The sequence below is a fragment of the Chelonoidis abingdonii genome, chromosome 9 (genome assembly GCF_003597395.2).
Source record: "Chelonoidis abingdonii isolate Lonesome George chromosome 9, CheloAbing_2.0, whole genome shotgun sequence".
In the NCBI taxonomy this organism is placed as follows: Eukaryota; Metazoa; Chordata; order Testudines; family Testudinidae; genus Chelonoidis; species Chelonoidis abingdonii.
This window is the reverse complement of record NC_133777.1, coordinates 65,654,084-65,668,669: the sequence shown is the minus strand read 5'-3', so window position 1 is coordinate 65,668,669 and position 14,586 is coordinate 65,654,084. Positions and strand designations below refer to the sequence as shown.

Below are 14,586 nucleotides of genomic sequence, written 5' to 3'. Positions count from 1 at the left end.
ATCAAACACTGAATGAAGTATTTTCATTAATGGTTAAAACTAAAATCTAACTAAAATATAGACCTTGACTTGCACTCAGTACAATGCTTACTACGTGACTAGTGTTAGCTGGTTGGACTCTGTGCTTATACCTCCATAACGGACCACAGTGTCTAGCTATGGAGTAGTGTAATACAGCGCATAAAGATTATTTGAATCTCATGAAAGGCCATGTAATATTTTTCTATCTTTTATTTAATTAACCCTAAAAATGAAAATGAAACTAAGAATAAACTGAACTAGAAGAACTTATATGGTCAATGTTACAGTCAGAAAATTCATAAAGACTAACGGGTAGATTTTCAAAGCAGTTAGGTATCTAAATAGGCCATTTGTGCCCATCTATCCCTAAAGCTCCTTCCTTGAACTAACTCTGTTGTGCTTAACTCTTTATCTATAATATATCTTTGGAGGTGAAGCCAAGGAAAATTACTATTTTCTGGCTCTGAAAATTCAAAAACTTCCCAGGGAATGTGCAGTATTTTCCCCCTTGCTCTACATCAGGGATCGGCAACTTTTGGCACGCAGCCTGCCAGGGTAAGCCCCCTGGCGGACCGGGCCAGTTTGTTTACCTGCTGCATCCACAGGTTCAGCCAATCGCGGCTCCCACTGGCCGCAGTTCACTGTTCCAGGCCAATGGGGGCTGTGGGAAGCAGCGCGGGCCAAGGGATGTTAGGGGGCTTATCCTGGCGGGCCGCAGGCCAAAGGTTGCCAATCCCTGTTCTACATAATTACTATGGTTTGCATTATCACTTGCTAAATGTGTTGTAGCTAAGGATATGATTTTAGTCGCAGAAGCCATGGACTCTGTGTCTTCTGCGGCTTCAGCTGTGAACACCTACAGCTGGGCCGGAGACTGGACTGTAGGCCCATGGCTGCAGCCAAGGCTGGAGCTGGGGTTGGGCGCCCTGCCTCTGCCCCTGTCCCCGCCCCATGGCTTCAGCCAGGACCGTGTGCTCCCCCACTGAAGCGATGCAGTTCTCCCATCCTCCTGGCAGGGCTCAGGCTGTCAGTAGACCCCGCCATGGGGCTCCAGTTAACACCCCACACTCCAGCTCACCACTCACCCTTGATTATGTTTAGTAAAAAACAGGTCATGGGCTGCCATGAATATTTGTTTATTGCCCACGACCTGTCCTTGACTTTCACTAAAAATAACCGTGACAAAATCTTAACCTCAGTTTTAGCACACCATTTACCTCTCAGATTTTCACAAATAATCACTGTCTTTTAGGAATCTCTGATGACAAGGTGGTCTTATCTGCTAGGTGATGTTCAGTAGCTAGCTTGGAAAGTTTAAGGCTGCGCTTTTCACACTTTTATGGATTTAAACAAGATCCTAAAGATTATTTTAATATACTTATTTGACTGGGACTACATTTCTCTGTTCCATTCACTCTGTTGTCCAAGGATGACATCATAGCAAGAAGGGTATTCTTGTTATCTTCATTATTTAAAGAATCGCAAAGGTTTTATACAGGATTGTGTGCCAAGTGGCTGTAAACATTGTATACATTTCTGGACAAAATAATAATTACAAAGGAACTCGATAACATTTTCCTTGGATTTTCTGCTTCTAAGCTTTTGAGTTTTAGGACGTGCACTTTTCATTGCAGTACAGTTTTGCATTGTTTTACAAGACCTTCGCGGGAAAAGGGTGTAGGGGCAGAAAAGAAAATCACTTTGAGAACTAAAGCTTGTTTTGTTAAGATACATGGCAACACATGCAAATGTTTAGCATATTGTTAACATGATTGTTGTAACTCCTTCATTTTAGCAGAACAGGAAAACCAGGGAAGGTTCTGATATGAGCCACAATACCCTAAGGCACAAGCATTACTTCCCTGTATTTTGCTCTTATTTTATATTTCATGATAATAAGGTGGAACGATCACAGTCAAAATAAAAGTGTTTCATGAAGGGTTTGATCCTAAAGCCTTGAGCATAGTGCCCAGCAATCTTACTGAAATCAATGGGAGTTTAGGGTGTTGTGCACCTTGTAGGATTTGGCCCACAGAGCAACCACTGCATGGAAAATGGTAATACTAGAACTGTTTGTGTGCTATTATATCCAAATATGACCTGTTGCTGCCTCTGATAGATTGAGCTAGTTGCTCTTCTCAGTATCTAAATAGAATTCTTCAGGTGTTACTGTTATGTCAAGATAATCATTTGCATCCAACTTCCTTTCATAATGCCTAAGAGAGTGCCGCTTCCCCGTTCCTAATGTTCTGTGTCCATCACAAAAGAAGCTCCCAGGGTCTGGCCATAACATTTGGAGTGCAATCATTCCAAGTTGTGAAGACAGAACAAGGGGTCTTCCTGATAATGGATCTCTTCATCACCGGGAAAAAGCTGCTTCTTTCTTTAGACTGAATGTAAGGAAAAAATTACCTAATAGCCAGAATAGTTAGATTGTGAAATAGCTTTGAAGAGGAAAGGGAGTACCCCATCTCTTGAGTCATTTGAAACTAGAATAGACAAAACACTAAGGCATATGCTGAATGGAGCCAGCCCTCACTGGAATGGAGGTAGACAAGATGACCCTACTAGATTTTTTCCATCTCTTCTTCCTCTTATTATGAGGAGAAATGTGCTGAATGGTAAATATTCTTCTTCTTTATATGTGTTTTGCTGACTGCTGGTTAAATCCTGAACTTACAGAGGAAAGCATTCACAGCAAGGGTAGCAGTGAGTACTCACATATCCAACTAGCGCAAAAGACATCCTGCTGTCAGAAGGCAGCATGTCATGCACTGGGCCAGCACTGCGTGGTATGGTACTTTTTGTTGCTCTTCTGTGCAGGATGGTGCTAAATTAAGCATTTGCAGCTACTGTCAGGAAATGTGCTGCCCAAATTATGTGCCAGGCATGTCCCTGTTTTAAGTTAATCACGCTCCCATTGATCATGGTTTGCGTAATGTCACTTTAGATGAGATTTAGATGCAACCATACTTGGGTGCCCCATTGTAGCTACATTATTTGTGCACCACTCTGCTTGCCCATTGGATTTTGGCTTTCTGAGAGCCTAGTGCAGGGAAGGGCTGGTGTTAGCTCCATTCCTCATTTGTATAAGTTCTCTGATAGTTAATCAAGGCGATCATATTACATTCCGTGCTATAATCAAACATGTCTGCAAGCAAATAGTATTTTCCTCTGGAAGTATGTATAACCATAACAGATAAAGCTCTTAAATCTCCCAAACCACTGCACAATTGTTTCTTCTTATTTGTTTACATGCTGTTTAATTCAGCATAAGAGAGATTTCCCCACACAATTACATTGCATTATTTTTATTCCCATGGCCTAACAGCGGTGCCCTGTTGCTGTAGCTAGAAATAGTCACTTGTAAGTAACTTTTCCCAATTATTTTCCAAATCTGCAAATGTTGAAAAAATTAATTTACCATGAATATTACAGTGTGTTAACCAACTAATATTTTATTGCCAACAGAGAGAACAATTGTCCTTTTAAATTAGAACCATGAATTGGATTCTAGTTTTCATAGTTGCAACTTATAGTTTATTTCTGGCTTTGTGGTTTATGGAACAATTTTCAGATGTCTTTTATTTACAGATCGCAACGAATGTCTAGAAATTCCCAATATCTGTAGCCATGGCCAGTGTATTGACACCATTGGAGGATTCTACTGCATATGTCACTCAGGGTTCAAAACCAATGCTGACCAAACGATGTGCATAGGCAAGTATCAAATTATGCTGTTAGTTTAATGAATAAGGGGTTTGAGGCCTTTTCTCTGTCATCGTAATTGCCAGATCCGAGTAGATCAATGGCACTTTTCGTCCAGTGACTTGCTTCTGACAGTGACTAGTAAAAGATGCTTCAGAAAAAGGAGCAAAAAACACCTTAGTTCACAATTATGTATAGAACTGACCATTGACTAAGTTTATTCTGCATCAGTTAGTGGTTATCTTACACTCTGAAGCAAATAGCGCCTATGACTTAGGATACTTTTTTTTTTTAATCTAACATAGCTGAATAGGAATGTTTTTGTTCTTCATAAAAATATTCAGTCCTTTTTAGAATTTCACTAACCCCTTGGTTTCACTCAGACCTCAGGGAAATGAGTTCCACAAATTAATAATGCAACACTGGAATGCAATAATTGTAAAACTGTCTAATGCTGAAGCGTGCAAAGGACTGATTTCCTGCCAGGCAGAAACAAAGCTGTTTAAGTAAAACAAGAGCTTTCATGTTAAGCCCTTTGAAAGCTTCAGGTTTAGGGCCAAATTACTTGCTGACTTCAGAGGACTTGTCCCCACTTATGCAATCAGTGAATTCAGAATATAGTCTACTGCATCTAAATCTTCTAAGCGTTTGCTCGCGTAGTGCTCATCTCAGATAAGACTAGTCCGATTCTGGCCAATTTGTCCGTTTTCCATGGGGACATTGTTAGAGTGGGAGAGAAGAAATACACCCTCTGTCCTGGGTTTCACCCAGTTTTCTTACTGAGATTTTGGGCATCTGGGTTAGAACTGACTAGCCACCTAAAAGCCCCTGGGAAGATTGCAGACAAGGTTATAGACAAGGTTAGTGTATGCTTCCTTTGGAAAGGGCAAGATGGCAGCTGCATGTAAACAATTTGCGGATCAGCCCTTGCTCAAGAAACCATCTTCTGACATCATCAGTCAAATGTATAACCCTGTCTCGTATCTTCCATTTTTTTAGGGAAGCTTAATCTCTCTTCTCCCATTTGCTCTTTTAGTAATCCAGGATTAGTTCATTTCTTTGCACATTGATTGGCTATCTGGCGTCCCCCTTCACTATGATTTAGTAACAAGAGTTCTTCCTGCTGCTTCTCTTTCATAGATATTAATGAGTGTGAAAAAGATCCATGTGGCAATGGAACATGTAGAAATACCATTGGCTCTTTCAACTGCCGCTGTGACAATGGATTCATTCTCTCACACAATAATGACTGCATAGGTAAGGAAGTACTAAAACCGTTGCTGAGATCAGTCCAGGTTTTCTAAGATTGTCTGTTATTCTAATTATATAGTCATAAACACCATCTTTTTCCAGTGAATTCGAATCCCAGCTGTATAATCAATACAGTTAGTGGTAAAGAGCAATTTCTTTGCTCTGGAAGCCAGTTTATCAGTGTCATACTCTATGCAGTGTAGTTGTAGCTGTGTCAGTCCCAGGATATTAGAGAAACAAAGTAGGTGAGGTAATATCTTTTACTGGATCAATTAAAATAAGAGAGAAGTTGATCCAATAAAAGATATTGCCTCACCCACCGTGTCTCTCTAATCTCTTGTTATGTAATTTACTCACCTCTTCTGGCAGCCACTTGAACATATGTCTTCCGAATATACAGTCTGTTCTAAGTATCTGTCTTTTGTGAGGTGGAGGGAATCCCATAAATCAATCAATTGACTGCAGTTTTTCCCAACAGTTTTTGAGAAAAGCAAGACTATTTATGATACAGAAGAAACTGTTTTGACTGTCTTCTGAAAGTGACAGAAAGGGACAGAAATACTGTGGACTTAAAATCTCTGCAATTAACGAGATTCTAGTGTGAGAAAGGCTGTCTTAGTCTATGGCCCTACTGAAGGCAAATGGGGCTCCAGGTGGGAGTAAGAACCCATGTGTGCATATCCCTTAGAAGGATCAGGGCCCACATATGGGGATAGTGCTTACATATAGAGACAGATAAATAATTATGCCACCCTAAATGTATTAATATTGTGCTGTGAGGATGAAAGTCAGTTTATTAAACAGAATTCCTTCTTACATGTATTTAATCTTTGTGGATATTCGCCATGCATTTCTCATGTTAGTTTTTTGGTTTAGATGTGGACGAATGTGCAAGTGGAAATGGGATGCTCTGCAGGAATGGCCGCTGCATAAACACAGTTGGGTCTTTCCAATGTCTGTGCAATGATGGCTATGAGGTGTCCCCCGAAGGCAGGACCTGTGTGGGTGAGTTTTTAATCTAGCATTGGTTTACTATGGCAAGAGGACCGTAAACACTCAGCACATGGTCCCAGGTAAAATGATGAGAAAGAGGCAGGTTAGAGAAGAACTTCCCCTGCTATCACTATGCCCTTGTAGAAAAGCACAGATACTCTGGGAGCATGCTGCATTGGAATATTGTATTCCTTGAAATGCTCACTAAGTTATTATGCACACAGCCAGGAAGGAATTTTGCTCTAGGACTGGCTAAAACTACCATTATTTCCTCTCTGGGTTGTGTGTTTGTTTGTTTTTGTCAAATACCTTGCAGGCCAGTGCGTGTAAAACAAAAATCTTTTTTAAAAAAACATCTTGCGTATATTTAAGGGAAACAAACAGGTCCAGTGACTTTCCCAGATCTTCCTCTTTCATGGGAGTCAGATTTTACTTCATTCTTCTATAATAGTTATTCTTCCTAATAAGAATGTACATAGCTCTGCAGATTACAATGGCACTTCACAAATGTATAGTATGACACCTTTCCTGGCCAGCACACACTCTTGCATAGGGCCTGGTCTGGCAGAGCCTTTCTCCCACCCCTATGGTTGCTCCTTTGTATAATTTCAATGGCACTGTGCACAGAACTAAGTATACATGCAGTTGTATTTTCAGGATCAGGTCAAAGCAAGACAACAGGACACAGAACAGATGAGGAAAGGCAGGTAGTGGGGAATTAGTGGTGAAGGGAAGAAGGTAGACAGGACTCCTGGAGGAAGCCACCCTCACCTGCTTTAAAACTGGATGCTTGGAGGACAGGGTTGGGGAGACTGCTTAAGGCCCAGGGAGCAGCGTAACAGAAGGCTTTGGGTGCTTAATAAAAGTGTTCAGCATTTGGGGGCACTTCACACTTCTTGGGTGCCTACTCCCTGCCAGCTACGTTTAATCTGCTTACATCCCTGTCCATGCCTATCATGGAGATGAATTGATATTGATTCCTGGGCTGAGGAATCTTTAATCTTTCTTGTTTTATAAGATAATTTATAAACACATTAATCTCCTTGTAAAAAGAGACTGCCTCCCTGCCCTCAGAAAGCCCTGCGAGTGATAGATGCTCCCATCCTTTTCGCTGGGAGTTTTGCGCTCAACTTGATGTGAGCAGGATTAAAGCTGCCTCAATAACTGTTCTGAATATTGCACCTTCATTTCTTTGCTTGCAGATATCAATGAGTGTGCAGTGGTGCCTGGTAGATGCTCACCTGGCACATGCCAGAATCTGGATGGGACGTATAGATGCATCTGTCCTCCTGGATACGTTCTGCAAAATGACAGGTGTGAAGGTACGTAAAGGTCATTCGTATTTCATAATGCAGCCTGCTCAAAAGCAGCTCTCAGTCCTAATAATATGTATAGTCATGCCTCTCTTTACGCCTTGACGTGTCATTTTTGACCTCTGTCAAGAGTCTGAACCTAATCATAAAACAGAATCATTCCAACAAAATTAAGTATCCTGTAAACTTTATGTACATGTGTACAGTATAATATGTAAAAGATAAAGTATAAATGGTATTGATTTTTAAAAAGAGATAATTACATTAATTCTTCCAGGCTATCCAGCCACAGAGACTTTTACTCATTTGAGGGGCAACCTATTAGTCTGTCTAGGTACCTATCGCTATGGTATCTAAATACCCAGTATTACTTTTCTCTTGGTAATGTGCAATGCTCGATAACCTGTACTGTCATCACTCAGTACTTACTTGAGCAAAAATCCCTTTCAGTTTTGCCTGAGTAAAGACTGCAGGACGTGACCCGCAGAAAGACATTTTTAAAGTCCTGTACGTCCCGGAGGTGTCTCGTTGTGGGCATGCCCACTGAAATCGTCTTTGGAAATTAGTCCGTGGTTGCACACCTGGATTTATTATTAATAGAGCGCTAACGTTTATTTTCATTAGGTCACAGGGATTTGCTCTCAGCTGAAACTAGGCAGTGTAATACCTGCTAGGTCTCAGTTGCTATGCAGGGTATTGTGTATTCCATTTTGTGTTTTACAGCTGCCAATACAGCAGTTTTGATTGCTGAAGTATTGTTGTACTTTTCTTGCAGATATTGACGAGTGTGTAGAAGACCCAGAAATCTGTGCCTTGGGTACATGCAGCAATACTCCAGGCAGCTTCACATGCTTATGTCCTGAAGGGTTTGTACTGTCTTCCACAGGAAGAAGATGCCAAGGCAAGTTATTTTATACATTTTGGTCTATATATATTTATTTTCTTTGGGTTTACTAAAAACTTTACTAGATGCCTGTTTCTAATATAACAAAGGGGCTGTGGAATCTAATAGTGGTTTTTCACAAAGAAAGCTTGATGCTTATGTGCTCTGTCCCAGATTCTCTCTCACACTGTCTCCTCAGCACAAGAGAGAGGAGCAATTAGCATGAAAAGCTACAGTTAAGGCACAGAGTTAAGCAACGAAACCCTATCCCCTTGAAACCTTTCCTCACCTACCTGGAGAAAAAGTTTAGAAATCTTAAAAGAGGAGGGAAAAGATGAAAATAAAGACTGAGGCAGCTACTCTGAACTTTGAACAAAGCGTATGGAATGGGAGCTGGGGATGAATATACAGAAGAGCTTATGTTAGAGTAATACTACTGTAGAAGATGAAAAGGACAGAGTGGATGTGAAAAAGAATTAGCAGAGGTTAAGTAGCATCAAATGCATGCTATTCCTCATCAGGAAGTTGTGCTAAAGAAAAAAGCCTAGAAGAGCCTTTGAAAGCAGTGTTGTAAGAAGAGTAAACGCTCTCTGCTTTAAAAGGGTTTTGATGCCTTTGTTCTACCAGCAGGGCCAGATTAATGGAGGGGCTTGAGGGGCTGCAGCCCAGGGCCTCAGGCTAAGGGGGGCCCCACAAAAAATAAATCCATAATTAGATACAATTCAGTGGTCACCAACCCGTCGATCATGACTGACTGGTCAATCTGGGAGCCTCTGCCAGTCGATCGCGATCTCCAGGCCACTAAAAGTCCAGGAGCGCAACAGAGCTTAGACAGGCTGCCTGCATGCCGTGGCCCCGCATCGATCCTGGAAGCAGCCGGCTGCTGGCACGTCTCTGTTGCCCCGGGGGAGGAGATGGATCCGCCCGCTCCCCCTGCCCCCAGCATCGTCCCTGCAGCTCCCATTGACGGGTTCCCGGCCGCTTCCAGGAGCAGCGTGGGGCTACGGCATTCAGGCAGGCAGCCTGCCTGAGCCCTGCTGCACCAGCAGCTGGGAGCCGCCCGTGGGAAGTGCCTCCTGGCTGGAGCCTGCACTTTGCACCCCTTCTGCACCCCAACCTCCTGCCCCAGGTCAGAATCCCCTCCTGTACCAAACTCCCTTCCAGAGCCCACACCTCTCACCCTTTCCTGCTCCCCAATATCTGCCCCAGCTCGGAGCTCCCTCCTGCACCCAAATTCCCTCCCCGAAAAAAACTAATATAACAGCTGTTTAAGGTAAGAAGTAGGCTATTTTGAATTAACTTAACTATATTCTACATGTTTTAAGACTGAAATGTAACCACGGAACGGCTTGATGTTAATTAAAAGGCAAGTGCAGTATAGCATTAATAGCCTCGATGCCATCATTGTGATTGTTCTCTTTTAAATTAGGAAAAAGACTTGTCTACAGGGGCCCCACAAAATCCAATAGCCCCAGACCCACAGTAGAGTTAATCCGGCCCCGTCTACCAGAATCACATGCAGTGTTTTGAGCATAAACATGGAACTGACTAAGAAAAGAGATCAAAAGCTGAACAGCTTGGAATGGAAAGATGTATGCTTGTTACTGCCTACACAGAAGTGCAGCAAACTAAGGAGAAGGACATCTCAAAGACTTTTTGAAAAAGCTCAAGTAGATCTAAACTTCCCAACTCGCAAACAAATATCCAGTTTCACAAATGCAATGTACAGTAGGCCCAGCAAAATACCAGTGACAAGGCCTTCCAGGATCTCTGTAGTTATGTTTGTCCCAAACACAGGGATTCCTGTTGAAACCCTAGTGAGTTCTTCATCTCATGGTAGCTAAATGAGATTGTGGTTTTGGTGTGATGAATCTAACCTGCAGTAAACATTTGGTTTGGCACTGTGAAAATAGTGGTGAAAATAGCAGCGCTGTCTGAGCTGCACTTACATAGTTGTTTAAAGCCCATGTGCTATCAATCTCTTCTTCTGAAAAATCACCCACAAAGCCAAGAAAATAGCTATAGAAATAATACCACCTCATCTTATCTTCTCTGAAAGAAGACAAGTGTTTCATGTGGATTGTCACAGGAAAATTAATTTATATCTGTACATTGATGTTAAAGCAATGTGTTTTTTCTGAAGAAGGTTGGTTTTTTGAGTGTACTGAGCCAAACAAGCTTCTGTTTAAAACTTCACATTACCTAAAGCTTTTCTGAAGTCTGGACAGTGCCCAGCACTGATCTTGCGGCCAGAAAACTGGATGAGCAGCTGCTTCTGCAACTGACCCTTATGCTGTCTGAGTGCCAACCTGAGGAGTTGCTAGCTGTCTGCATGCTGGAGGCATGTGGTCTGTCATCTCACTTTTGTTCCAGTGTTTAGGTTACCAAGACAATGTGGTACCATAGAACCAATGGGCCTTTATCTGTAATTTGGTAAAGCACTTAGAGGCAAGAAGGTGCTATTGAAAATTGCCACTCCATTATTTTTTACATACAGCATTATCATCAAGGGTTAACACACGCTTTTTAGTTTCCATGTGGTTAATTAGCTAAAGATCATTGCTCTAATAATAGAATGTAAATAAATTAAGCTAATATTCAGAGGGTGCAGGAAAGGTAAGTGAGGTTGGGAAAGCAGTGGGGAGCTCCCCCTCTTCTCCCTGGCTAGACTAAACAACTCTCTCTCTCATGGATCCTCTCTTCCTTGGCTGGTATAGAGAGGGCTCTCTCTTCTGTTTCAATCCACTGTAATCACTGGCCACAACAATGCTTTTTAAGATCAGCCATATGGAAGCACTTCTGTAATTAGCTTAAGTGTTGATTTTCACATACCAATTGCACCAAGTCCTAATGCCTTTAATGCAGAACTGTATTATAATGTGCTTTTGCTTGTGCAGATCTGAGAGTGAGTTATTGCTTTACCAAATTTGAAGAAGGCAAATGCACAGTTCCCAAATCCAGAAACCATTCCAAGCAAGAATGTTGCTGCGCCTTGCAAGGAGAAGGATGGGGTGACCCATGTGAGCTCTGCCCACAGGAAGGAGATGGTACGTTATCAGATATAATGCAACCATTGTATTATGGGCACTCAGAACTGAAAGAAGACAGACAGTAACTTTAAAAGTCTTAGAAGTGGGAATTAGAAAACAATGATCTTCCTCAAGGAATGGTAGATTATTTTGTTTGACCCATATCACTTAATATTTCTTTTAATAAAGTAAAGGCCTTTGTGCTATAGAAAGGCACACAACATAACTGTTTCTCAAAAAAATATTTGTAGCATTTCTGTGTTGTTTTATGGAAAGTAAGTCAGATAAGTCTCAAGTACTCTGCTCTGGAGTTTTCTAATGCTATACATCTTTTATTTTTAAATTTTGGTAAAATAGTATTAAGTCCTTGCTACGCTGTAAGTTTAAAAATCTATGGGACACAAGTGGATTTCATCTAAACAAAATGAAATCTAGAAAGAGCCACCATAAGCTTGAAATCTAGTCAGTTTTTTAAAAAACTGTAGTGCTAAAAGTAGATACAGCTATTACACTTGCCTTTCTGAATCTCCTTGCCTGTCTTTGTGGTTTTACAACCACATTTTCTTATTGCTAAAAAAATTTTTCTCCATCCTGTAGCTATGAAAGACTCAAATAACAGGGGGAACAGTGAAACTGATTATTCACTGCAACCCTGATTTAGGATAGCCCTGAAGCACATGCTGCACTCAGTTGAAGTGTTGGTGTACAGTTTTTACTCAATAGACACTTTGGGAATTCACTGGTCAGTGCTATTACAGTACAGTTATGTTACAGGTATATTAATTCAGAATGACAGATCATGATTAACAGTATTACTTTTTTCAGTGATGTGTTAATGCAATTCACCTCATGAACAAATCGTGGAGAAGTTGAGCAGACCATACTCTCAGAAGCCAAGAAACAAAAAATCAGGTTTCCCTGTTGTGCTGTTTCTTGAAGGCTTCTTCCCTAAAGTTGGGTGATTAAATTGGCCTATCTGTGTACAAATCAGAAGAGTAGAGTGAATTATAAAAGCATGGTGAGCTTCAGATCCTTTTCCTGAAGTGCCCGCACATACGTTTGTCACAGTCTAAATCGTTCTCAGATGACAAGATCAAGGCTCAAGAAATTGCTTACAAATTTCTGAGCTTAGAAAACTTCCTTAGCATGGAGGATGCAGAAGTTTTTAAACATTGTATTGAATTCCCTGATGCATTCCGTCTCCTCTGTGTGAAATGTGCCCTTGAGCAGGCAGTCACCCTAAGGGTTATGCATCACTTATATCCCATTTTAACACCTACTTTAAAGGCAGGTGTGATGCATAGCCTTTTGCTGACCCTCTGCATGGGGCTGAATTTCACTCTCTGTGAGGAACAGCTGGTCTGGCACTTGGTTGATTTTTAATGCTATCGTACACCGTTCTGTTTTGTTTCATTTCATTTTATACAATCTCAGCAAAATGTAGCTAATATTTTAAAATTAAGCCATAAGACAAAACATCTGCAACTGTCTTTAAAACTATGAGTCTGCTGTATCGTAAGCCTACTCCTAGTGTACTGAAATACTTCAAAGTACGACGTTACTGTATCTTGCAAAAGGATCTGTTATATTCTGAATGTAGAGTAGATAAAAAATATCTCAAGGGGGGCCTGAACTAATCTCAAATCCAGGAGTCCACTTTCCTGCATAAATTTTATGGGTGCGTGAGGGGAGGGGTGGTTTTGGATTCAACCCCAAAGCTTGTAGGGGTTTTTGTCCTGGATCTGACTCAAAATCAGAAGGGTTCTATTTTTTGAATCTGACTTGATGGAAATCTTGGGAGCATATCCATTCTCATTACCTTTTGGTTCAGTGTAGTGGAAATTGATGATGATTTAATTTATTTCTCAAGTGTCCAGAGTGTGCTAAGTGGCTCTCATAAACAAGGGGAAACCTGCTTTCCACACCAAAGAGTGGACAGCTACCTGATCTTGCATGACTTCTGCCTTTAGATATCTTGCAAAAAGAGCTCAAGTGGTTTGTTGACATCAGACTAATTCTATTATAAAGCTAAGCTGAACTGAGACAACAGCACCTCAGCCTATCTGTAATAAAATCAGTATTTGATGTATAAAAGGCAGCTATTAACCTGTGGATCTACAGCAGCGTTTCGCAAACTTGGGACACCGCTTGTGTAGGGAAAGCCCCTGGCGGGCCGGGCCAGTTTATTTACCTGCTCCGTCCGCAGGTCTGGCGGATCATGGCTCCCACTGGCCGCGGTTCACTGCTCCAGGCCAATGGGAGCTGCTGGAAGTGGCAGCCAGTACGCCCCTCATCCTGTGCTGCTTCCAGCAGCTCCCATTGGCCTGGAGCAGCGAAGCATAGCCAGTGGGAGCCGTGATTGGCCAGACCTGCAGACGCGGCAGGTACACAAACCGGCCCGGCCCGCCAGGGGCTTTCCCTGCACAAGTGGTGTTTGGGAAACACTGCTCTACAAGATTCAACAAATTGGTTTACAATCAGATCAGGTTGTATTTTCTTCAGAAATTTTAGTTACAAGAAAAAAGAACACAGTTATTGACATTTTACTGTTTTTCATGAAAATCTTTTACTTAATGTCTTCCATAAGAATAAAATTAAAAATTCTCATTGTTTGTAAGATTATATATGTACCCGATAAAAATGAAGTAACATACATTATATGTAAAGGAGTGTAGGTATATATACTTTATGTATCACATTTGAGAGAGAGGATGTGTGTGCATGCACGCACACACATGCACACCCTTTTAAATATAATATATAAATGAAAGCTGGCAGTCTAGAATGGTAAGAATTCATCCCACCATACATTAAGCTGATAATATATTTATCTGTAATTAATTGTTGTGACATGATTTAACATACATATTTCACTTACAGAGGCATTTCGTCAAATTTGCCCATTTGGAATTGGCATCCTTATTGGACCAGGGGATATACGGGTTGGTAAGTGATTGGTGCTCTGAATGTTACTGCAGGCTCACAACTCTAGTAGGCTACTTCCTGTCCATCAGCCACCCTCCCTTCCAAAGCCCTGGATTTGTTTTGTACAGAACTTTGCACGGAATTATTTATACAAATGTAAAATTCAAATGTGAACTTCTCTCCCACTCCATTAATTAACCTTGAGGAGACTGTTCTCTGTCTTAAATTATACTGGCCAGACATACTAGGAGGAATCTGAAGAACCTAGAGAAGGAATCCAAGCTGCATATATCCCCTTCTTACAGGCATTTATACCCAGCTCAGCTGTGAGAAATGGTTTTAATCTCTTTAGTATTGAAAACTACAGAGTCCCAATTCCCTTGTATACATTCTTGGGTCTAACTCCCTCCATAGACAAACAGCACTCCGACTCAGAGCTTGTGGGTAACTTTTGATATCAGGA

General features: G+C 41.3%; 1 protein-coding gene across 1 annotated transcript in view; it reads left to right on the top strand.

Annotated features, from left to right (window-relative positions):
• The window catches only part of FBN1 (fibrillin 1), a 221,881-nt gene that overhangs the window by 184,199 nt on the left and 23,096 nt on the right, over positions 1–14,586 (top strand). The window contains exons 46-52 of the mRNA XM_032762923.2: positions 3,616–3,741; positions 4,870–4,986; positions 5,857–5,985; positions 7,176–7,295; positions 8,062–8,187; positions 11,067–11,216; positions 14,079–14,144. Coding sequence (XP_032618814.1) covers positions 3,616–3,741; positions 4,870–4,986; positions 5,857–5,985; positions 7,176–7,295; positions 8,062–8,187; positions 11,067–11,216; positions 14,079–14,144 — 834 coding nt within the window. The remainder of the gene's footprint in view (positions 1–3,615; positions 3,742–4,869; positions 4,987–5,856; positions 5,986–7,175; positions 7,296–8,061; positions 8,188–11,066; positions 11,217–14,078; positions 14,145–14,586) is intronic.